The sequence below is a fragment of the Amblyomma americanum genome, chromosome 4 (genome assembly GCF_052857255.1).
Source record: "Amblyomma americanum isolate KBUSLIRL-KWMA chromosome 4, ASM5285725v1, whole genome shotgun sequence".
In the NCBI taxonomy this organism is placed as follows: Eukaryota; Metazoa; Arthropoda; class Arachnida; order Ixodida; family Ixodidae; genus Amblyomma; species Amblyomma americanum.
Genome location: NC_135500.1, coordinates 215466500 through 215491433, shown reverse-complemented (window position 1 = coordinate 215491433; position 24934 = coordinate 215466500). Strand labels below are relative to the sequence as shown.

General features: G+C 44.0%; 2 protein-coding genes across 3 annotated transcripts in view; both read left to right on the top strand.

The window, feature by feature from the left end:
- LOC144129314 (WD repeat-containing protein 17-like) overlaps nt 1–9535 on the top strand; it is a 68741-nt gene extending 59206 nt beyond the window's left edge. Inside the window, exons 20-26 of the mRNA XM_077663354.1 lie at nt 88–199; nt 1481–1622; nt 1823–1925; nt 2829–2930; nt 3019–3117; nt 6286–6451; nt 9354–9535. Of these exons, the coding sequence (XP_077519480.1) occupies nt 88–199; nt 1481–1622; nt 1823–1925; nt 2829–2930; nt 3019–3117; nt 6286–6451; nt 9354–9473 (844 nt within the window). The 3' untranslated portion in view covers nt 9474–9535. The remainder of the gene's footprint in view (nt 1–87; nt 200–1480; nt 1623–1822; nt 1926–2828; nt 2931–3018; nt 3118–6285; nt 6452–9353) is intronic.
- Nucleotides 9536–14263: 4728 nt separating this feature from the next.
- Nucleotides 14264–24934, top strand: part of LOC144129312 (uncharacterized) — a 30457-nt gene continuing 19786 nt past the window's right edge. For both annotated transcript variants that reach the window (XM_077663352.1, XM_077663351.1), the window contains exons 1-6: nt 14264–14424; nt 15049–15121; nt 15266–15317; nt 15934–16027; nt 20008–20072; nt 24378–24866. In XM_077663352.1, coding sequence (XP_077519478.1) covers nt 15069–15121; nt 15266–15317; nt 15934–16027; nt 20008–20072; nt 24378–24866 — 753 coding nt within the window. In that variant the 5' untranslated portion in view covers nt 14264–14424; nt 15049–15068. The remainder of the gene's footprint in view (nt 14425–15048; nt 15122–15265; nt 15318–15933; nt 16028–20007; nt 20073–24377; nt 24867–24934) is intronic.

Here is a 24934-nt window from a genome sequence, read left to right as displayed (position 1 = left end):
CAGCAACTTGTACTCAAAACATATGGCTCTTTTTTTTATTGCTGGTTGGTGCGGTAACGGCTTCGGGCGCGGGGGTTGCCGTTCCAGGGAGCTGGCCATGGACCTGCTAGGCCTGTGCGAAGAGACGCACGCCGAGAAGGTGGAGATCCTCGCTGGGTGCGGCTGCTCCATGGCCGAGAGGAACGCTCTTCACGAAAAGGTGCGCGCGACCGCATATCCGCTCCCCGGTTAGTTCTTTGGTCGCGCTACAACGCTTTCCAAGAGCGAGGCGGAAGAATAATGCACCGGAACGTTCGCATCCGATATCGTCGTGAATGTTTCGCAACCTCAGGGATATACACACATATGCCTGATTATTTTGTCGGCACCGAAGATCGTTTTTTTCTTTTTCTTATTTCTGCCTATTTGTTTTTCTTGCGATTCACATGTGCCGCGTACTTTGTGTGATTGTGTACTTCATTTGTTTGGGCAGGGCTCTCAGAAAATCGTCCTGGAAGCAGACCGCGCTTTATTTTCTTATTCTTGTCTACTGTGACGTCATTTTCTCTGTTGGGCAGTGTTTCCTCCGCGCGGTGCCATCTCCGGGGGCTATTCGACGTTCGATACTTCCGCGGCGTCCTAGTGTTCGCCGGCGTATTCTGTCATACCTTTTCCTGAAACGCTTGAGGATATTTGTGTGTTTTATTTTTAACTAGGCGAGCAATGGTGATTTTTAAAGTATTGTTTCCTTGTTTTGTTCTTGCGGAGATTCAGTACTTTAAATACACCGAGAAAAGCGGGCATGGCTACGCAGGCGGCCCCTCAGGCTGCGCAGACGTTGCCTTAGGCTACATAAAAGGTGCCTTAGGCTATGCAGACGGCGCCTTGTAGGCCACGCAAACAGTGCCTTAAAAAAGATTAGTGCCGAAGGCACTAATTTTTTACTTTTTTCAAGAGGAGCTAGTCAGATGTTATGTTAAAAGTAAGAAAACAATCAAAATAAAAAAGAAATGGGGGTTATAGGCAACTTGCAGGGCAACCTGCCAAGCTTTCTGAACAACTTCCGGTAACAATCTGTTGAAACAGTTCGGAAAATGTTTTGCAGAACTGGTTGAGCGTTGAGAAACGGGCCCTTTTACGGGAAGCTCACGTTATTAATCTTGACCAACATATCACTACGATTTCGTTCCAAAAGCCTTCGCCAGTTGCTCAAGTGGCGCCATGCCCCTTATAATGGCCGTAATAAGCCATTCGACGTGGTCTATGGTAAAAGGGAATAGAAATGAGAAATGAAATGAGGAGAGTTGTTGTAATAAGTCGGCCCTGGTTATTTTAAAACGTTCTGGCGTTACTACACACTGACGGTATTTCTTTGTTTAAGATCATACTTTTGAAGCTAGCCCAAATGGTGAGCGGAAATGAAGTTATCTTCAACGGCTCAGTAGATGCTTACCGCTATTAGTTGGCTCTCTCGGACATATATTTTGTTATCCCGTTTCAGGTTTCCTTGCCGACTGTCGAAGAATGCACATCTCTTGCGCACCAACACGAAAAAGATGGTGACAGTGCGACGGCTGTTCAGTATTATATTATATCCGAAACACAGTCCGAAGCTCTTAGGGTCGGCCTTAGTTACATTAAAGGTACGTGAAAACGACGTTGGAAAGCGTGTGGCAGGGCGTGCATATTGTCTGCTTATACATAACCCTTCAACAAGTCGCTGCTGCCAGGAATGCGGGAACGCTAACGAAACTAACACATTGGCTCTTTGAGTGACTGGTCTGGCCATTTCATTCTCTTAAGCTGAGTTATTCGCCTTCTTTCCATCTTTTTTCTCTTTTAGAAAGAATATCATCAAAAGACTGGACACTCGATCCTCTCTGGACGCTGGTGCGCTGGATGCAGTGCCTGCATCCGAGGATCTTGTCCCAAGAAAAGAACGAAGAGTAAGAGCTTCATTACAACGCTCAACCAGCACAAAAAAAAAACAACACAAGACTCGGGTTGCCTAAGGGCCAAACGAGCTTTAATAAACAATTCCACTAACCCGCATACAATGCGGTTTACAGTTGTAGTTACAACACAGCATGCTAGAACTAGTGATGGTTCGCTAAAGAAACCTGAAACCAGGCAGCCTGAAGTCGGAATTCTGACACTGCACAGCTCTCCAGTGTTAGGAAATCTCTCTACTTACTCTTACGGCGTCCACATTGAAGCGTTTATTTGGTGGTTTAACGGTTTAATCATTTTTCGCACTGTATAATTACTCTATCATGAAGTGAATAATGTTTGCTCTAGTTGATAGCAAACGCTGCTCTTTCAATGTCGATGCGCCAAACGTGCGTTTTTCTTCCTTTCTGTCAAAGTGTGGTCTTGATGCACTCTTCGGGTATGTTCAGAGTGTTTGGCAAGCCATGTATGGCACTGGACTGTGGGCCCCTAAAGTCAAGCTCCTCCTCATCCGTCCTGGCAGTTCTCTCTCTAGGGCCCCTCCCCCACTTTCCTCGGGGAAAAAATCCCGGGTCTGTGCCTTAATGTAGTAGGCTGCATGGAATGTGTCCTGTACTCTGCCACGGTAGAAGCACGTGTTCCTAAGACTGAGGAGAGTTGAGGCACGACAGTCCTGCACGCGTCGAGCACTGTCGAGCACGTACCTGGCCAGTCATGAAAAGGCCTGGAATTACGGAATAACGGCCTGAGGGGCGAGTTGGTGCATGATGAAATGAACGGCGGCGCAACAAGGACACGCTTGTGGTGTCTCTTTCTTGTTAGTGTCTTTGTTGCGCCGCCGTTCATTTCAACTTTCCCTGGAATTACCTACATGCCACCTCTTCTTTCTTCACCTATAGACTCTACAAAGAACTGCGCTTCTTTTCTGCGTATATGGGTGCACTGAAGGCCCTCCGTGACGGTTACTGGGCCGTCGTCACGCCGCTCTTGACTCACGCCATGTAGGTTACTTTATCTTTTTTTTTTGCCCGAGATATCTTCAGCGTTGATCTGTGCTATCAACCTTACAATCACGTCATTTTTTTCCAGGGAACTGCTCAGGAAGAATCGCTCACTGCAGACATTACTAGAAAACGAAGTACTACTGGAGGATAGCGACGCGCTACCGCAGTTTAGTATCGAATCCGAGTAAGTTCGAAGAGCGCACTGCCTCACGATTTTTTTCTATTCATTCCTCTGGTCTTGCGCCCGAAGTCGAACACTAGCGCCACGGGTAAGTCTTCTGAGAGCATTTTGCTGAGCGTGTTGAGTAGTGGGTTGTGAGTGGAGTATAAAGGTAAGGTGTGGGTGAGGCGTAAGGGTAAATATGGAGAAGGGTAGACATGTGTCACGCAGAACCGCGCGTCACGCACGGTCACACAGGGTCGCTCATCCATCCTTATCAGGCGGTAACCCATCGTAACAGGCGCAGCAAGTACGTTGTGGTGTTAGGGTGGGGCTTGGGTGTTTGGGGGTGCAGCGTCGACTGTTTTCGAGTAGCTGGGGCAGCAAGCAGTGTGAGGAACCAGTTTCTAAAATTGTCCTGGGTTCACGCTGGGCATGAGGAGATGGAAGCTTAGAGTCGAGAAATGAGTTTTAGATAGACTTAATCAAGTCAACTGGCTTAATGTCGCTTACGGGACTTGTTTGGTTCGTCGTCACTGGGGCTGCGTGGCGTGGCACAGGCTCGATAAAGGGCTGGATCATAGCCTCGATGTTTGCCGCGGTCAGGCTGGGGATTCCTTACAGCTGCGTTGCCTTCGGCATCGGCTGACCGTTCTACGCCGAGCTGCCAGGCCTGAGGACACGTCCATTAAGGCCGAACTCAAGCAATGGCTGGACCCCGGGCCCTCAGGTCTTCTGCCTCGCTCTCCTACGACCGCCTGGCCCATCTCGTCCGCTTTAGCTTCCCCCTGTCTGCCTGTTCCTCCGCTCCGCTTCTTCTGTTTAAACCTCTTTGTTCTGCCGCCCCTCCTTCGCCACTGTCGCTGACCGCTCTCTGCATTCCTCTCCGCGGCCGCTTCCTTTGTCCATCCCCTTCCCTTCTCGATGAAGTCGTCGGCTGCTGCCAAACGTGGGTCGTCACAGCAGCCTGGGGTTTATTTGGGTAGCGGCGTAGGGGTGGGATGTGCGCCGACGACAACGACGCTATGTTTTCACCGAACGACAACCAGCTATCGCTGTTAAATAAAGATTGTGTTTCACAACGCCGCTTAATGAGAGCGACGTTGAACAGATAAGACTCTGCCGCGACAGTGGAGAATGGGCTTCCTTCCTGCAGTGTCCTACCTTGTTGCTAGGGGATGCGCACGTCTTTGAGCAGCGTAAGCTGAGGCTGCCGAGCAGCTAAGGTGTGTCCGGTCCGCCGTCACACAGGAAGGCGCTGAGAAAGCAACGAGATAACGGCGCTGCCGAGACAGCAGGTCTGCGTTCCTAATCTGTACGCTTGTCGAGCCGTGAGAGCTGAAAGAGATCCAGCATCGTTCACAGTTACTTGTCCGGTCGTTTCCGGTTACGTCACCCAAGCCCTCGCGCGTACTGTGTTCCAACATTAAATAGACGCGTTTCCCTGGCCTTCCGTCCTTTTTCCATGACGAATAAGTCGACCCTTCAGTAAACCGGAAGTGTATAGCTGTCTTCGTGGAATTTGAGGAATTTACATGTAGCAGCTCTTATATACTTTTTCTATTGTTGTTATATTGTTTTTAGTGCTAAACGATTGTTTTTGTATTGGTTTTGTAGTGGCAAAGGACAAGTATGCACACATTCGCGTGCATTCGTGTGTGTGCGCGTGTAGCTTTGTCGATGTAATGGTTAGAAGTTTGCTAAAGAGGATTGTGCTAACGCTGCGGCGATATTTCCTCGCAATCAAGTCTTCCTATGAAACTGAAGTTGCTTGTGATAAAAGCACCCTGTTATGACAATGACTTGCCTCACATTATCGGAGTGATTGTTTTGGAAACGAGTCACGTATTAAGCAACCACTTCAACCTCAGGCTGCATCTCTGACTCGAGTCTCGCTCTGCTAAAGTATTTCTCTACTTATGTCCGCCTCTACCCCCCTCCAGTTTCCATCTATGCGAAAGGATGAGCTCAGCTCTGGTAAAGTTCGTCGAAGCTTCACTCATCTATTTTTCGTTTGTATTTGTTCATTGCGTATATGGCCATTTAAGGATGTGAGCGCGTGTAGAAATGTTTGTATGTGTGTGTAGGGAGGGGGAGGGGGGGGGTAGCTGTTCAGGAGCGGCTGTACCAATTGAAAAACAGCGCCAGTTTCGGCCTTTCAAATTTTAAGAGATGTTGTTTAATATCGGAAACACTCGGCCTTCTGGGAAACAGCAAGCTCTGCGCCGAAACCGTCCAGCGTCCAAGCTTGCAGCTTGAATATGGCATGACGAGGAAAGATTCAATCATTCCTTAGCCCTGCATGAATTCGTATTCTATCGGAGCGAAATTACGACCTACAGTAAGCAGAAGAAAACCAAGGCTAAGTGCTGTTTTTTTAAATTAATCAGGTTTCTAAAGGCAATACTGCCTTAGACAAATTACTTGAGGTCTGGCGTGAGGCGCTTATTTTAAAACTGCCTTTTTCGTTCAGATGCAAATGGCACGCTTCTGACTAGGGCGTTTGTGACGCTTGTGTCGGGTGCAATAGATGTCAGAACGTCGTTTTTCCAAACGCTTTGATCCCGTGTAAGATTAAGTGCACCGACCGTTTATTGTAGTGCACCTTTATACTAGGCCTAGGGCCTCGGAATATTATTTATCGTTCCAAATGCAGCGAAGGAGCTTGTTCGAGAGAACACTTTTGTGCGTTGCCTTTGTATTTGGACGGGAGCGAACCGACGACTTCCTCTCATGCGTGTCTGCGTTAATGAGGGCGCTTGCTTCGGTGCGTCCCCACCGAGAGCAAGTTGGCAGCAGCTGAAGATTCTTTGTTTCAGTTTTACGTTCAAACACTGAACGACTACTGACGTCGACTGGCGCCGGGGTTTTGTGACAGCGCTCGAACTCGACCTAAGCTCGAAACGATGAAAACTTGCAGTAAGGTGGCAGACTGGGCATGTTGGTGATTCATAATGGAAATGTACAGCGCAAATACAGACAAGGACACAAGAAAGAATGACATGGAACACACGAGCGCTCGTGTGTTCCATGTCATTCTTTCTTGTGTCCTTGTCTGTATTTGCGCTGTACATTTCCATTATGAAAACTTGCAGGTTCTGCGCTTCGAAACTGAGGTCTCAGAGTACATAGCAAATTTTAAACTTCCACATCATATGTATATATTTTATTTCTGTGTTATTATTTTTTCAGAAACGTCATCATGCAAAATCGAGACCTGCAAAACGAACGTTTGTTTGAGCGGCTCGGCGGGAGGCCGACTCTGCAGGGGGAGTTTGGGGAAGTCCTGGTTGCAGGCTCACACCTTCCCAGGCATTCGGACCAGAGACGCTCGTATTTCACCGGAAAACAAATACAGGTAACTAAACTCACCAAGAACTCCGCCGCTTCTAGAAAGTCAAGACATAGTGCATATTTCCGATGACTTTAGGGTTTCAGCTCACAACTTGAGGGCAGTCGCACACAAAACGAAGAGTGCGGTCTTATTCAGTTTTGTAAGAGGGCTTTCTTGCTGGCCTGGTTGGCACGCGCTACTCTCACAGAAAAAAAAAAAATTAATGGACGAGCGCTATCAGAACTGATTTATTTGAAAGTAGAGCGATCCAACACACAGATTCGCAGAAGTGCATGCTCAGATGTGGCACCCGAGCACAAGGGAAAAAATAAAGCATCAGAAAAAACAGTAGGAAGCGCAGTAGGCGAAATACTATCGCAAGCTCCTCGTGGTAACGCGTCTCTATCGAAAACAAGCTTACGGAGACCTCACTGAAACACCCACCATTTCCCTGTTATTCAGTTCTTTCCAATAGAAACTTTCTAGTGTGCTGACACATAGTTTTTACGTGTACACTCCCGAGTATACGGGCCCCATATGTTCCGTCACAATAGTGACTTTCAAGCATCGCTGTAGGGGTGCAGTCGTAATTAGGGGAGCGTGAGAATAAGGGCGCGCTGCGGATAGGCTTCCGAGTGGTGTCTTTCCTCTGAACTTTGGTTATATTTAGTTTGGTTGTGTTCGTTAAGCCTTAATTTGACCTTTTCTTGTGTGTGTGTGCATAATGACCCTGCACATCTTCAACAGCAAATAAGGTAAAACAGGAGGCGGTATAACAAAGTTTGGTGAGGGCATTCTAAAAACAAACAAAAGAATGAAAAGAGAACAGTTTGCTTGCTAAGGATTGCTTGGTTGACATTCTGCAAATTACAAACTTTTCAATCCGAAACAAAAGGACACTGAAGTGAATTTAAACAGTCCTTCAATGCTTTTTGAAGGACTCTGATGTAACTTTTTTTATGTGTGTGTGTGTCGAGTAACAAGTTCTATAGGTCACCATTTGCCATTTCATTCGAACTCCAAATCCTTTATTTGTTTATAAACATAAAAATAAGAGACTTGGATTCGCTGACGAAGCCGGGCATGGAGCACACAATGGCCCGTTTAGTTGCTCTGTTTGCGGTCATCAGTGCGATGTTGAAAATAAATGAAATTAACTGAGGAAATTCTCATGAAGTGTAATTCCTCGCATGTGAAATGCATAGCTAAATGTTCGAGTAGTAGCTCAATGGCGAAGCGATTAGCAGTTCTTATTTTTGGTAAATCTTACAATACAGCGCGTGGCTTGAAACACCATTGTCTTTCCTCACTTATGTTTCCGAGCACGCCGTTTGAAGGCAGTATGCAGAGTTGCCTGGTTGAAAAAGAAAAAAAATGGCACACATTTTCAACTGTTCAGCATTTTGGCATGATTTCCAGAAACTTGCTTCATTTTTTTAATAATCGTTAAGTTAAAGGCGCTTTTTTTTAGGGGGGGGGGGGCAGGGGCCACACCTGAGGAAGCCAATTTCATCTTGTCATTGCGTACGTGACTTAGTGGGTCCAGCCACAGCTGGAAGTTCACTTCACTGATAACGTCCCCTTGTCTTGATCAACAGTTAGTGCTGATCAAGTCATGAGGCAAACTCAATTTGAAGAAGCAAACTTGGACAATAAATGACCGAGTTCAAGGACTAGTCTGCTAGATTTCTAATAAAAAGCGTTTTTTCTTTACCTGCCACTTACGGGGAACACATCCTTATATCAAGCGTTTGTTGATGATATTAGTACGACCTATTCTTTTGGCCCCTTGCAAAAAGCTGGTGTACCTACATTGATTTAATTTCCTTCAGCTTACCGAATTTCGACCTTACCGTCAGCCTTTATAAATATACCTGATGTTTCAAGGAAGCTCACCACTAACTTTAAAAATAGAGTTTTTGAAGCAAAGGGTAGCTTTTTGCGCCATATAGTAAACCAGTATTGGCAGACGTCAAAAACAGGCGATTAATTTTAACTAGTACACTAATTATTGCAATAGTTGACTTTTTAACTTTTACCGTGAGGCGCCCGCTTGCAAATAATAGCCATTCGAATTTCGAAAACGCGATAACCCGCGCCGCTGTGGCTCAACTAATTTGAGCCATTTCTTGCGGTTGCCATTCGGAAACCGCTCGCCTGCGGTGAGCGCAAAGCGACGTCGATCAAATCATGACACTCCGTGACGCATGTACCACGTGGCATTCTCTGCCCCGCCCGCGCTGGAGAAGCGAAGTGGCGAGGAGCGGGCATCATCGCAGCACAGGCGGCACAGGTCAAGTACTGTAACAGTATTGTTGACTGTGAACCGAGATAAGAACTCACCGTCCCGAGCCAGTGTCATGGAATACTTCATCTCAAGCAAAATAACATCGGTAGTCAACTGAGGATGCGATCTTATGGAATTCCGCGAGTAACAGCAGCAGAAGCTACCGTGGCGGCTTGTATAGAACTGATCGACGAGTCACGACTGAAAACGAAGTATTGTGATTGGGTCTCATTACATGTTCCTAGCGTGCTGGATTTTACTGCACGCTCATTCTGAATTTTATCTTACTTTTTTAGTTTTGCACTTCAGTGCAGCAAACATGTCTTGAGACGAGCGCGTGCCATAACGAGTTGTCCTCGAATCTAACAGCCCTACCTCTTGCTTTGTAATCACGAATGGACAGATGCAGTGCTTGGGACACAGGCAGGACAGCGTGTTGCGAACTTTGAGCGACGGAAGTAGTTGTTGAGATACAATTCCTGAATATATTTTGCATGACCTTCGAAACTAGCTTTGCGAAAGTAGCAAACAAAGCAACGTCAATGCATTCCCTGAAATGCACCTTCCTCAGTTTTTTGTATGAGACGTGCCGTTCCGATAATGAGCTTTCTTTTCTCTTTTCTTTATTTCTTTTTTCAGGGCCCGGTATACGTTCTCGACGACGAAGAATCTACCATATCATTCAGCGAAGCCATAATGTGGGCCAGGGTCAACCTCCTGTCACCAATAAGAGCATACAATCGGATCGTTCCGTTTTGACTCCCTGTTGTTGTTTGACTAATACAGCTTACCTTGTTATTAAAGAGCATATTTTGTGCTTTTTTCTGTGGTTATGTGCCTATCGTTTCAAACTTCCATTGTCACTCCAAAAGGCTCCCGAACTCTGAGTGCAACGGTTCCTGCAGCGTCCCATCGTACCAGCTATGACCACCACATTTGGCCCAAATGAGCTTCTGCCTTGCAAGTCACGGTTAAGTGACAGACAAGAATCTCAAGAAAGAAAAAATATACTGCAGCAGCCCGTTTCTTTTCTTCCCCAGGAAGAGATCTAGCTAGAGGAAGGGTGTGATAATTTATGCATCTTGATTTTGCTTTTTCCTTTATCACCGAACACAAGATTTAGCAAACAGCTTGGTGTATTCTGATGCTACTCTTTTTGCACTCATTCTGATTACATGTACCCAGCGAACCACAAACCTCCCAGCGACGTCCCGACTCTGTCCAAACGTGTACGTCCACATGCACTGTCTTTTAGACGTCCGGCTTGTCAACTTTTATTGAGAAAGGAACTAAAACCTGAACGTTCAAACTAAAACGTTGCCTCTCCAGTCTTAAACAGTTAAGATATTTTTCACTGACATCGATGGAAAATGAGACCTCTCATATCTACACATTTGTCGTGTACATGCATGATAATGGTGAGGAATGACTTTTTAACTAAATCGGTTCGACCACGCAGACGTATGCCCACCTTTTAACGCGATAGCGTTTAAGGCCCGTTCACTATAAAATCCGATGTCGCCGTTGTCGGCGCCGGCGTTGTGAGCGAAAAATTATGAGCATGGCTCTGGCACGTGCTCCCCACAGACCAACCTAGGAAGCAAGTGGCCCGCCTAGGTCACGTGACCTTGCGGCGTCGTCACAACCTGCTCACCGTAGCAGGTTTTTCGCTCGGGAAGAGTTACCTGGGTCGCACAAGGCCCACGGCTGGGAGCCCCTGCTATCGCAGGGACACAGTGGTACGAGGACTTCCAGTAGTGGTACGAGGCAGTAGTGGTACGAGGACTTCCAGGGATCTATGAATGTAATGTAAAGAATGACCTTCTGCATATACGGGGATTTACCCACAACGCTATTGCGTCATACCCTTCGGCAGAGCTTAAGTGTGCCCACCATTTTTTTTCTTTTTTTATGGACTTGCTCAACGTTCCGGACAAGAACAGTTGTTTGGGAGTAGCAATTCGAACAAAATTTATCAATTCCTTTTGATCGTTAAAAAAAGCTGAAAATTTTTCATTTGGTCCCAAACTAGGCATATTTTGCGCTATACTATCAGTCTAAGGTACGTCGCATGGATAGGTAGACTGGAGGTTGACGGTTGAATAGGGGGCTATGCACAAAATTTGGCACCTGCTAGCTGATTTTTTTTTATTAAATTTAGTGTTTTGGCACTAACTGTGGTTTTCAACTAACAGGGCACTGTAGTTGAACCTACTTTACCCAATTGCATACAGACAGAATAAATAAACAGCCACAACATTCATTTACGTAAACTGGTTAACCAAGTCCACCACTTGCCCTCGTGAGGACACCGTTCCTAGGGCGTATAGAGTGTTTCACTTAAGAATTTAAACAATTTTAAAAATGGGCTTTTTGAGTTAGAGTATCGCTGTTTTTTTATTTTTGCACAACACTGTCAGCGGTGCAGTGCATCAGAATACAGCTAAGTTGTGCTCGCCAGCAAGCTGGCTAACTAATATTGAATAGTTAACTTTACAGTTAGGCCCCTTAATTATTGAAAGGCGTGTAGCCCACCGTAATTAATATTCATGTCAGCTTTTAGAATTTAGAAAATGTGGTTACACTTGGTGCTGTGGTCCAACAAATTTTGGCTATTTCGACGCGTTACGTACACTGGAGAGGTTGCTTTGCCTGCAAGCTTCTCGAAAGCGCATCTGTTTTGGTGCGATGTGTAGCCAGAATTTGTTGGGTCACACCTCCGAGGGTGACCCCATTTTTGAAATTCTAAAAACTGATATGGATATTACGGTGGGCTACAAGCCCTTAAATAATTAAGGAGTCTAACAGTAATAGCTAAAAAGTTTAATATTCAATATTAGTTAACCAGCCTGCTAATTAGCACATCTTAGCTGTATCCTGATGTACTGCCCCGCTGGCAATGTTATTCCGAAAAAAGCGCTCTTTTAACTCAAAAAGCCTATTTCTAAAAATTGTGTAAAGTCTTTGGTGAAACACCCCGTTAAGCATAACTATAGGGGTGATTTGTTTGAACCAGGTGAGTGAACAGATCTGTGAAGTGCTTGTGATGTTGCAGTGCTCTAAACACACGTTACGCTCAAAAATGGCGTGTTGGTATATTATGGAAGATTCTATATTCGAACAGCAGTTAAAAATAACCGAAAATATAACCAACATATTCGTGCATTAAAGGTCCTGCGCCGGTTTGCGTGCTTGTTGCGCCCTATGTGTCATGCATACCCAACTGTACGAAATTATGATTGCATCTTTCGATATCATGCCGTTTTAAGCGCATTTATTTCACACAATTGTCTAGGCCACGGAGACTGCTCGTGTATCCACTGTGCTGCAATTCCATAAATAGCTCACATGTGCGTCTAGGTGGAATAACTGCAGTACTAGCACATACTACACCTTAGAATGGACACTAATTTTAGTTCTATAGGTACGTGAATTTTTGGAAAACGTGACTGAAATAGATATGTGCTGGAGATGCCAAATATCCAGCGTAAATATCTCATGCACATTAATGTAGTATATTTATTTATTTTTATTTATTTGGAATACTGCCATCTGCAGTCTCTGGTTGAGACCTTAGCAGGTGGGCATTACATGTATCATAGCAAAGGACACCATTTCTAAAAGCGCCTTTGCCAAAAACAACTATAATCTAGACAATTCATAGCACAGAAATACTGAAAAGAAGTTGACAAATTTGCACAAGTAACCTAACGAAAAAACATGCTAGTTCAAAAACATTAACATTAACATGGGCACAACACATCGTATACTCCTTGAAATAAACAAAAATGAAGAAAAAGCTTTCTAACCAGAACTCTAGTTTTAAAACGCGGCTTCTAGTTCGTAACAAAAATTTGAAAATGAATCAGCGTTAGTTATGGATGCGTCCAGACGGTTCCATTCTCTTGTTACTAGCGGGAAGAAAGAATATTTGAAAGTGTCGCTGTGATAAGGATATTCGGTTAGCGCGCATACGCGTGCTGGTTTCTTAATGCACTTTTTTGTGACAGTGAAATGTACTTTGATGAATCGATCTTAAAAGTGTTGTTAAGAAACTGATAAAGGAATTTTAGTCGCGCTTGCTTTGCCGTTGTTGATAATGTTTCGAGCCCGGATTTTACAGCTAGTTGTGTTGGTGAGTCGGTTTTTTTTTGTATCTGTTGTGAATAAACCTTACTGCTTTACGTTGAATTCTTTGAAGTCTTGAAATATTGGTTACAGACTGAGGAAACCAAACAGTGTTAGCATATTCTAGTACAGGTCTAACAAATGTTTTATAAGCTAAAAGTTAGTTTCTGTTGGCGCAAGACGAAGACACCTTTTATGAAAAAACGGCTTTCGTAATACATTTGAAGTAATGTTGTCGATGTGTTTGCCCCATCTAAGATCGTTAGTTAACGGAACTCCTCAGTATTTGAGTTCGTTTACGAAGGCCAGTGGAGTACCATTGATTTTGTACAAGAAATTTGATGTTTTTTTTTCTAGTTGCTGCAATTGCTACAGATTTCACCTTGTCAATTGACATTTGCTAGTCATTACACCAGTAATGTTTTATGGTTTGCTGGGTACTCGAGCAAACCTCATAAAAAAGAGCACTGGTGCACTTTTGTTTTGGAGCAAAAGGAAAATTCATGGGGCACTTACGACTACTTACGAGCTGTGGGGGCGAAAGCATTAGTGTATCATCGTGAGCGTTCGATCTCGACGCATGTTGCGCACTGAGAAATGAAATGAAGACGCGCCTCAGTACGGGCACGACTCCACCGCAGCTGCGAGACAGTACGGGCGCGATTCCACCTCTGTCAACGTTGACATCGCCTCCTAAGCCCGCCCACAGACATTCGCCTGTATTGCCATAGAGAGCAACAACACTCAACTTCTGGCAGCCTCTGTCCGAGCCTCAGACCGAACTACCGCTGAAGCGATCGCCAGACGCCGTAGTCGGGCTTGTCTCCTCGCCTTTTGGAGTTCATGGTGCATGTGATAGGGTTTGGGTAAAGGTTGGTGCGGATAGGGGGGGGGGGGGGGGGGGTAATTTCCTATGAGGGCGAATGTTTGGGTTCCTTGGGGACCCCCGATGTGTCGGAAGATGGCCGTCCCGTGGAGGTGGTGTGAGTGAGCGCGTGCGTTGACAGGAGCGGGCCGCATATCGGATTTCATCGAAGGTGTTTCATCGAAGGAAGAGTCACCAATCGAGATGTTGATGTGCACATGGGGAGTCGGTTTTGAACAGTGTACGGATTAGGACTTCAGCCTTGTATTGGTTATCTTATTGAAGTGGAGGTAGGGAAAGCTGTGCGGGTGGGTGTAGTAATATTGGTCTTGCTTTCAGCCAAGAGTTTTAGTACTAACGGTTTTAAATAATGACAGCTGCTTTTCAGAATCACATTAAAACACCCTAAGATTCTTTGCATTTTATTCAGGAAACAGAGTAACAGGCAATTCATTGTAGGCGCGCTTTATTTTGCAAGAAACCGAGCGGCTCACTACAAAAATCGTTTATTGGCCGCACAACAACTTAGGTGATTCTTGCAGACAGACGGCGCTACGGGCGTGTCCGTAAAAATGGCGTAGGTGCGTGAGTTTCCAACCGTTGGTGGAGCACCGTGACTGCCGTGACACACAAGAGCCGCCAGTTACTAGCATTTGTTAGTGATTGCTGGGCGTGTTTATTCCGCTGCACGGCTCATTGCAAACGGAACGCAATCAGGCAAGTTCACTTTTACGCTCCGTGCCTCACACTACTCATCGCTCTCTCCCGTGTCCAAAAGCAGCTGGTTTGTGGCTGAAAAAGGCGTTACGGCATTGCGTCGCTCACATAGAGTGAACAGTAGTGATGTGATGCAAGCACTGTGCGTAGTTATAAAATAGTGAGGAAAGACGACCTGTTTTGACCTCGTTGCGTCACTATGTGCGTCCTGGCATGCTGATGACATTCAGTGTTACGCGACAGGTGTTGGCCTAGAGCTTAAAACTTTGTATCGCTCAGCCGTGTGGTTTCTTTCACTGAGTGTTTCGTCGGCCTTCTACGCGTGAAACTTTTCTGCAGGACGTTCGTGTCAACGTTACTGCAGTTTTGGTTGTCGCTGACAGCACGAACAGCTGGGAAACCCTTTATCGCTTCCTTGTGCGCAATCGGCGCAATTAAAGCGGCTAGTGCTCTCACTTCCTCTCGTTTGATTTATCAGCGTTCCATCTGTTCCGCCGAGATTAGTAGGCGCGAAACCTGCGCAAGTTCTACACGTACTCAGCAGTGTAATGTGTGCAGTGAGCTACGCAAGTGCGTTCGCCAGTGAATAATCTGGTCGCGGCACAATTTCTTTTCTTGTTGCAGCTCCGACCTTATGTGCTCCTATGGCCACAAAACCGCTCCGCCCTGCGCCTCCACCGCCACTGCCGAAGGCTAGGTGAGTGAAAGGTCCTGCTTACCAAGTGACATTAATCTGACCACCATTTGTTTTCAATCGAATGGGGCTTGTGCTGGTTTAAAAGGTTTTTAAACTCCATGAAGCTCATGTACCTTATTGGGGTAACAACGTTCCACGTTCCAGTGCACATCTGCAACCGCCGTCACTTGCTCAGAGGGACAGCAATAACAACAAGGTAAGCTGTCAACTGCATGGTACTTGTTAAATTATGTTATAATGCTTGCATGGGAGGATTATTTGCTATTTACTAAGTATCGCAAAATATATTTGAATGTCAAAAAAGGTTGGCATTGACATAAGTTGATCATTCCTGTGTGTCACTGCTCAGTGGTCTTGTTATTCAGGTTCAAAGTTTTATTTCATCATGTTAGCAGTGGTTACCTAAATGACATACAGAAGGAGGTCCCTGATTCAGTGACTGTATCATGACCTCTTAGACTGTTATATGTTGATTTAATCTTATGCAGATAACACATACAGTTATTCAAACAGCAAAGGTTAACGTAAACTTCACGTTTGGACTGATTTCACTAACTATATCAACAGATAGTCTTGAAAGGATGGTATTATGTCGATAACAATTTTGGGGTTTCATTGAGCCTTTGTAACGATGCAGGCTATACCAATGTTGTGTATTATTGGTGCCTGTTGATCATGGCTTAGCCTTAGCCTGCTGTCAGGTGGCCACAAAATCTATAGAAGCAGCTTAACATAGTTGGTCAACTTTACTAATTTCTCTTCTAGTGTATTACACTTTAGTACATCTTGTAGACGGTCTCTCTATGTTGCAGAATGAACGGAAAAATGGTGTTGCACCAAGCCGACCTACGGTCATTCGACCGAAAGTTGTCCACACCCCGAAGAAGAAGCCGCCTCCAAGACCTCGTGAGTGCTGCATTGGGCTATAAGCCTGCTTTAGTTGGCTGTGCGGACAGGGCTGCTAAGTTGCTCTTGAAAATTGAAAATTGGTTTTTGAATAAATAAAATGGCACAGTAATTGTCTCACATCTCGGTGGACACTGGAACTGTGTAAGGAAGAGAGGAAGGTGGGAATGAAAGAAGAAAGAGAGAAAGAGGTGCTGTAGTGGAGGGCTCTGGAATAATTTCAACCACCTGGGGGCATTTAACGTGCACCGACATCACACAGCACACGGGCGCTTTCTTACGTTTCGCCTCCATCGAGATGCGGCAGCCGCGGCCGGGTTCAAACCGAGCCGCCACGGCCTGTCCTGTAATAAAAATAGTGGTGGAGACTGCATTCGCAACGCCAAGTCTCCAAATAAGATAACACTGCATGACACACATAGCAAGTGCTGTATCAGGAAGGCCCTTGTACCTTCCAGAACACTACCAGTGCTTGGAGGAGAGTGTGTGTCAAAGGCAGACAAGTACTAACATCAGCGAAATAGATTGCTCATGGCTTATCATTGCTCCCATTTTTGACAGGGGCTGTTTGTAGTTGTAAGAACGGCGTGCAGATATACAGACTTGCGCAAATAAACGTGCAGTAGAATGCTTCTGTCAGCTAAACGGGTGGATTGTTTGAGCTTAAATTTCGCACAGAAATGGCATTTGGTCGGCAGAATTACTTTGTGCTATGTTTGTTTGGTGTACTTGCCTGAATCGATCAAACAAGGTAGGATATCCGTATCGTCTGTGGCAACGAGGAATCAAAACCAGCCGTTATTTCTGTGATTGCCCTGGTGGCGCCTTCTCGTTTTTCGGCTGAGGAGATTTGGCAAAGGAGCGGGATGGAGGGTGTTCTGCGGGAGGTTTGAAGACCTTCTTTCAAATGCTTTAGCAATCATCACAAAAAATTTAGTTTGGTCAAAACTCCACTAAATTTGAAGTTGTTCTTGAAAAAGCGATTCACACCCTCCCGCAAACACCCTCCACCCCGCTTCTTTGACGAATCTCAACGGCCGAAAAACAAGATGGCACCATTGGTGTGAGAGATAATGGCTGGTATTGTTTTGTCGCCACCGCGGACAATGCTAATATCCGACTTCTTCTGATCGAATCACGCAAGTACCCCAAGCAAATGTGGTATAAAACAATTCTGCTTATCAGATGCCATTTCTGTGCGAAATTTGAGCTCGAACATTCCACCTGTTTAGCTGAGAGAAGCATTTCATTGTGTGCATTTATTTCCTCAACAGTCTGTATAGCTGGATAACAGTCGGCCAATGATGTGTATTCTCATGTATACATCAGCAGTAAGTGTTTTGGTGTGATGGTGTACACTTGGGCTTAGTATAACTTGAATCACTCAAGAGCTTGTTGGAGCTCTTTTCGCAATGTGGTATGAGCATGGCAGTGCAGTGAAAAAATTTTGCTTCCAGTTGAAAAAAGTAAGCTATCCTGCAGTTTCCCTGCATGTTTGGGGCTTAATAGTGCTCAGAATCAATCGCTGGTGCTGTAAGGTGTGAACCACATCATGGTTACTTCCGTTGCAGATAATGTTTAGCGTAACTGGACATGCATTTAGCACTTGAGTCAAGTTTGAAAGGGCTCTTGGGAACTCACAATGCATAATTTTTATTGTCTGTATCTCATGGCTCATTTGCCCCTTTCCCCCCTCTTTGCCTCATTGGCATTCAGAAAGGTTATGTGGGCTGTATAATGAGGTACCTTATGACATTTGAGTGTACAGTCTGACAGAAAAGATGAGATAGGTGGCCCTTTCCTTCCATTGGCCTGTGAAATTGACATCTTACCACTTTACCTATCTGCCTTATGTGTCATAATTTCCTGTCATCTCCTTTATCGCCATACCGGATGTGCTGGCATCCAGTCTGGCAGGGCTCCTTCCAAGGTAGCATTTTTTCTGAGCCGAAACTGCTTCATTCATTCTTAATGCTTTAACTCAGCATTGCCAAAATACGAAAGTTAGTTGCAGTTACTTGCCTTTTCATATCTGTACAGTCGTCCACACACCTGTTTAGAGGGCTTCAATGGTGCACTGAGAAGTACACTTGTGTCATTTTCCAGTGACCTAGGGCACGAAACCAGTTCATATGGTGTGTATAAATGCCCATGGATTGTTTGTTTAATTCAGAATGTCTTTAAAAGATGCGTCAGGCCCGCCAGTTGCGATTGTTATAAATGCAAAACATAGCATGCTGTTCGAGCGCTCTAGACAGGTGTGTGGACAACTGTACCATCTGCAGGCAAAGGGCGAGGCCTGCAGACACTGAGTCATGATGGTGTGAGCGTTTCAGTATCCCTTTAATGCGGGTGTTTCATTCTTGGCCATCAATTAGCCATTTCTCACATTGTTTGCGCAGTCGCTACTGTTTTCCTGAAGTTTTAACTCAATAGAAAAATATATGTAGTTAGTTTCATTGGTATGTGTTGTTAATAGCAATAATTTGTTGGTATCAGTAGAATGAGCAAAATGCGTAGTGCATGTAAAACAATACATTTGTTTGACATGCCTGCTTGCGTGCAGTGTTTCGGAAAAATTACTACACCAAATATAGGGCTTGTTCTGCAGCATTTAAATGAAATTTTAATCTCGGTACATTCGTAGCAGTTTTTGGTTGCAGTGGATAGCTATTTAGAACTGGCACTCTAAAAAAAAATTGATAACGACAAAAATCAGGCATATTAAAGGCTTTATAGCTTCCCATCTAATTTATAAAACATGCTACTTTGGCACATGTGTTGATACATATTTCGTCAAGTGTGAAACATTTCTTTGAGCTGCACATAGTAGTTCTTTACTGTCTTTGTTCAAAGCTAATAGACGTCACGAAAATGCAACCCACAGAGGTCTGGTACTGAGCAGCTAAAATTTTGCGGACCTCCACAGGTCACGTTATTGTGATGTCAGTTAACTTTAACAACTGCAACTAAAGAACCACAGCATACAGCTCAAAGCAATTTTGCTCGCTTGACGAAATATACATGTGTCATACACAGGTGCCCCATATGCATGTGGTTTGCCAGTTAGATGGGAATCTATTAAACCTCTAATACACATTATTTTTGCCATTTTTAATCTTTTTTAGAGCACCAGTTTCAAATAACTATCCACTGGAGCCAGAAACCGCCATGAATTCATCGAGATTAACATTTCATTTAAACGTTACAGGAGCAGCCCTCATTTTGGTGCAGTAGTTTTCCCGAACACTGCACGCTAGCAAGCAAGTTGATCAAAAGTATTTTTTTATGCGATACATTTTTGCTCACTCTACTGGTTCCAACAGCTATTGCTAATAATGCATACTGTTGAAACGTAAACACATTTCTTTGTAATGAGCTAGAACTTGTTTCTATCATAAGCAGGAGGACTACAGTTTGTGTAACTATAGTAAAAAAAATGACCAGTGGCCATGCAAGCATGGGACCCCGCCTTAAAGCTCTCTGAATGAATATTCAAATAGGTTCCTTTGGTCGGTCTACCTGTAGGCAAGCTGGACAAGGGAGCTTATCAATGCAGCTGAAAGAGTTCAGCTTCTTTTAGTAATAATAATAATAATAATTGGTTTTTGTGTGGAAAGGAAATGGCGCAGTATCTGTCTCATATATCTTTGGACACCTGAACCGCGCCGTAAGGGAAGGGATAAAGGAGGGAGTGAAAGAAGAAAGGAAGAATAGGTGCCGTAGTGAAGGGCTCCGGAATAATTTCGACCACCTGGGGATCTTTAACGTGCACTGACATCGCACAGCACATGGGCGCCTTAGCGTTTTTCCTCCATAAAAACGCAGCCGCCGCGGTCGGGTTCGAACCCGGGAACTCCGGATCAGTAGTCGAGCGCCCTAACCACTGAGCCACCGCGGCGGGGCCAGCTTCTTTGTCCAGATTTGTTTCTTGTGATGAAAAACTTATCTTTATTGTCCTTTTATCTCTTCTTGTGCAGCACCGCCTAAGGTGGGGTCCTTCCATTCCCAGCGGAACTCTGTGCAAAACGAATCTCAGAGTGGCGTAAGTATAGCCTGTTCATTAAGGCACCTTCAACCCATCAGTCAACCAATCAAATCATTTCTATTTCATAGAAGTGAAAAGGGAAGGTGGGGAAAAAGCTGAACAAACTCAGCTTGACGGAGCTCCCCTCCCCTTCCCAAGGCAACAGTGACAAAGGTATATTGGTAACAGTGCACACAGGTTATATAATCACTGAACCACAATGATGTACATAGCAAAAATAACAGGAAGTTGGTACGAAGATGTTAGAACTGACAGGTCATTCATACATTACACACATGGGCGATATGCTGACTTAAAGACACACCAAATGATCACAAGAATTATTCAGTGATTACAAAAATATTGAAAATACATTGATTACTTAAAGATGCCAATCTATGTATTTTAAAATGAGATCATTGAGCATGCTAGGTAATGTTTGTGAAATGCGTTTTCACTCATACTCTCTACACGAGAATGGAATCTTCCAGAACAATTGATGACGATGAGGTTAGAAGTGAGATGTCCTCTTTAAGTCCACATAACTTAGGCCTCTTTACTACTCCAAACTGGTTTTAAAGCTCTTTATTAGTTTGTAAGCATACATGTTAATAGCCGTTATTAGGTACGTTGTTTGTATAGAAGAAAGGTGTGTGTATTCTGCAAAGGAAACATTTTCTATTGCTTGAACCGCTTTCTTTTGTAGCAAGGTGAGCATAAGATCATGTGATGTTGCGTTTCCCCAGATTAGTGTACAGTAATTGAGATGTAATAAAGAATTTTAAAGGAGTCTTTTTATGTTCACTGGGAACAGATTGCAGCACCTATTTAATATGCCGCTGGCTTTCCGCACTTATAAGGAGACCAGACTTACATGCTCATTCCAGGTCAAATGTGCAGAAAATATTACACCGAGAGTTCTAACAGATTTTTCTCTTGTAATTTCAAAGTGACCTAATGTGATGTCGTCTCCAATCTTATTTGCACTCCCACGAGTTCTGTAAAGAACACATTGTTTTAGATTGGTTTAGTAAAAGGCGACAGAATTGGAGCTTGAGCAGGCCATATACTATCACGATCAAAAGTTTGCGGCACACCTGTTTTTAGAAAAATGTTTATTGTAGCTCTGCTTCACAACCCACTCGCGTGGTATTGTCACTAAAGAATAGAGCATGCACATTCTTTCATACCTTGACACATTTCACGTGACTGCATTACATGACTGCGGTGAAATAAATGTTGTTCCGCATACTCATGTCCCATAAATTTTTGATTGCGACAGTACATGCACACCCCTTTGCTTTTTTTGTCTGTTGTCAGTTTTGAGGCATTGCTGAACTAATTGTTTCAAAACTGCATTTATCAGCCTTGCACTTATCAGCGGTAAAGATAAAAGCAATACTCAGATGGATGCTGTACTGCACAGCATTGACTTTTTAAATTAATTTCTCTTAATGCTTAATTGAGCCGCTTACCATCCACACTCGGTGTTTTGGATGCATTGTGTTTTAGACACATTTGCTAGCTTTGACAGACATTTTGCTGCATGTGCAAATTGCCTACTTCTTGCATCTTGAGTTAGTGCTTGTCTGTGGCTTGTGCTAAGCCACAGTTAATTTTCATTCCTTGCATGGCTCACAGCAACAAATGAAATCCATATATTTTCCTTTGTTGGTGTTCTTTGTGTTCTCAAAACTCCAAAAGTCCTAATATGGTAACAAACTTTAAAACATATCAGTGGTTATGTTTCACTTCTTAGAGCGAAAGCACTTCCAGCTTCACTACCTAGGTTTCAGCCATCTGTGTCTGTGTGTGAAGCCTCTGAGTAGCAAGTGTAACTGGCTCACTGTGTCAGTGGACACCTCAGTCGCACTGTGAGTAGGGGATGGTATGGGGTGGACCTACAGTTAGACTCCCAAAGGTTTTGAGGAAAGGAAAGGCTGATAATGGGCTCCCTGGGTGTGTGGACACCTCAGTTGGGCTTTTAGGTAGGTGGTGGTGATGTCCACCTGCAAAAAACATTGCTTTTGCACAATATTTTATGCTTTTCTTTTAAAGAAAGAAGTTTATTGGTCCCAAAATGTATACAAAAGATCACAAGTGTACAGACGAGGGTCTCATAGTCAAAGACTGTACCAGGACCCTCGATAGATCAATAATACAAGAAATAATTGCAGCAACAGTTAGCACATAATTATAAAATGTAGAAAATAACAAATAAATGCTTCACCACAAAAAGCTTGTAAAAGCATAAAATGCAGGCAATATACATAAAAAGAATAAAACATCAGCATTCCAACAAAAATACTTTGAGGTTATTCTTGAATGCAGGCAAGGAAATTGATGTTTTTAGAGTGGGTGGCAATGTATTCCAAAATGAAATTGCTTGAAAAGACGACGTCGTTTTACCATAATTGGTATGGGCTTTGGGGAGCAGAAAATTGTTTTTTGCTGCAAATCTTGTAGGATTGTGATTGATGAGAAGGATGGGGTCTACAAACTGAAAATGTAGGGTCCCATGTAGTAGTTTAAAGAACATGATTCCAAGGTGATATTGGAAAAGCTGGCGGACTGGTAAAATATTGTACTCATGCAATAAAGAACAAGCATTAGTAGAGAAAGGTCTACGGGTCATAATGCAGATGGCCTGGTTTTGTAAGTGTTGCAGAGATGATAAATGGCAATGATAAGTATTTCCCCATGCAATAATCCCATAAGTGATGTGACTATGTATGAAGGCATAATACAAAGATAAGAGTGGGCTGCATGGAAAATATGGATGCGCCTTAATTAGCACTCTGATGCCAAACATAGATCTTGTTTTTGATGAGCGATATGGACAGAAAATTTAAGAGCTGAATCAAGAATAACGATGAGAAAGTTGGTGTTATCAGCAGCCGGAACATTGCAAGAACAAAGGGTTAATGTAGGAGGACACCAAAGAATTTTCTGGCTACTTTTGAAGACTATGAATTTCGTTTTAGTAGGATTAATCACTAGCTGATTATCGGTACACCATTTGGCTGCATTACTTAGAACGGCATTCAATTCGAGAGTCAGATCATCTATGGACGTATTAGATAATGACATTGTAGTGTCATCAGCATATAAGACACAGTGAGTTGGGCTAATGAGAATTAGGAAGGTCATTAATATATAGTATGAATAGTAAGGGACCTAAAATGGAACCCTGAGGGACACCTTGGTTAATAGTTTTAGCTTGTGAGAATCTTCCACCAATATTGATTATTTGTTGGCAATCTTGCAAATAGCTTTTCAGCAGTTGCGACAGGGGACCTGTGATTCCATAAAATTCGAGTTTTTTAAGCAATATGGAGTGATTAATCATATCAAAAGCTTTTGTGAAATCTAAAGAGACAGAGCCAACAAATTTGCCGTTATCAATACCTTGCTTTATAAAATCAAAGAGATCAGAGCTACGTTAGTCGAGCTGCCAAACTGAAAACCAAACTGGGGGGGGGGGGAAATTATCTTAAATTTATCTAGGTAATTGTTTAAGTGCTGAACTATAAATTTCTTAATTATCTCACTGAGAGAAGATAAAATAGATATGGGTGGATAGTTAGAAATTGATCGTCTGTCTCCTTTCTTGAACACTGGGATTACGCTGGGATTAGCAGTGTTAAACCACCAGCCATTTTTTTTCATGTGGCAGGCACACCCCTAAACAGCCTAAACACACCTTATGCGTCCCAGCCATGGTTTGGTTGATGAAACCAACACCAAAACGTCATGAAAGAAGGAATGCAATTACTATAATTTGTATTTAGCTTTAGCTGTCATAGACAAATACCATGTGGTGATCCATGTATTCTATTGCCGAATGCATCATTACGGAGAAGAAAACATGCAGCTAAAATTAGGTGACTACACTTTTAAAATAGCAGAATGCAGGTTTTTTAGGCCGCTTGTATTTGCAGGCTTCACTCTCTTCTAATTGCACAGTGAGTAGCAGAAGTCACACACTTCCGTTGAGTTTTTTTTTTTTTTTGTATTTTGGAGTATGGATTGAATGCAGGGTTAGTTGTAATACAAGAGGCAGGTCTCCAGTGGAAAAGTTTCAAAGATCCATGTCTGGGAAGAATGCTTACCACTAACTGCTTACAAGTTTGTCATGAGTCTAGGGGACCAAAGTAAAGTACTGCAAGTGAGCACTATAATGAATGTGTGTATTAAAGTGATGGTAACATTATGAACTACTTATATGGGTACAGAGTTCATGTCCATTTGTTGCAATCATTGTGTTCATTACAGATGGCTTAGCAATTAGATCATGATATGCGTATTCATAACGTTTTGCAGGGAAATGGCATCGCGGCAGATATTGATGTGTTATTTGGCACGGCAGTGAAGAAAGACGGGAGTTCTTGGACGGCACCCAACGGAACATCTTCGAGCTTGTTTTCAAGACGCACAGGCCTTGTGCGGGGGCAGTTGAATCTCTTTGGCTCGACTGGGAAGAGCCAGCAAAAGGGCGCACAGCAGCAGGCGAGAAAGGGGCCGGCACCAAGGCAGCCCGTGGGAGCGGCTGGAAGCGGAGCGAGGAGCTCGTTTCGCAAAGGCGCTGCACCTGCACCCCCCGTGCCACCACATCGTGTTGGTTCTACGGCCGGAACTTCTGCAGGCAAAGACAGCAGCTCACTGTTGATCAGTTTTGACTCTCCACCGGCGTCCCCCACCTGTTCGGTGGCCAGTGGCTCATCTGGCACGAGCAGTGCCGCATCAGGTGGCCACGGGGTTGGCAATGGTGCCCCTGTGTCGCTCTTGGACTTAGATGTGCCACCTTTGCAGGTAGGGCTGTGGGATTTCTTGAGAATGGTTTGCTGCACTTAATGAAACAGTTGAAACAAAACAAAGGG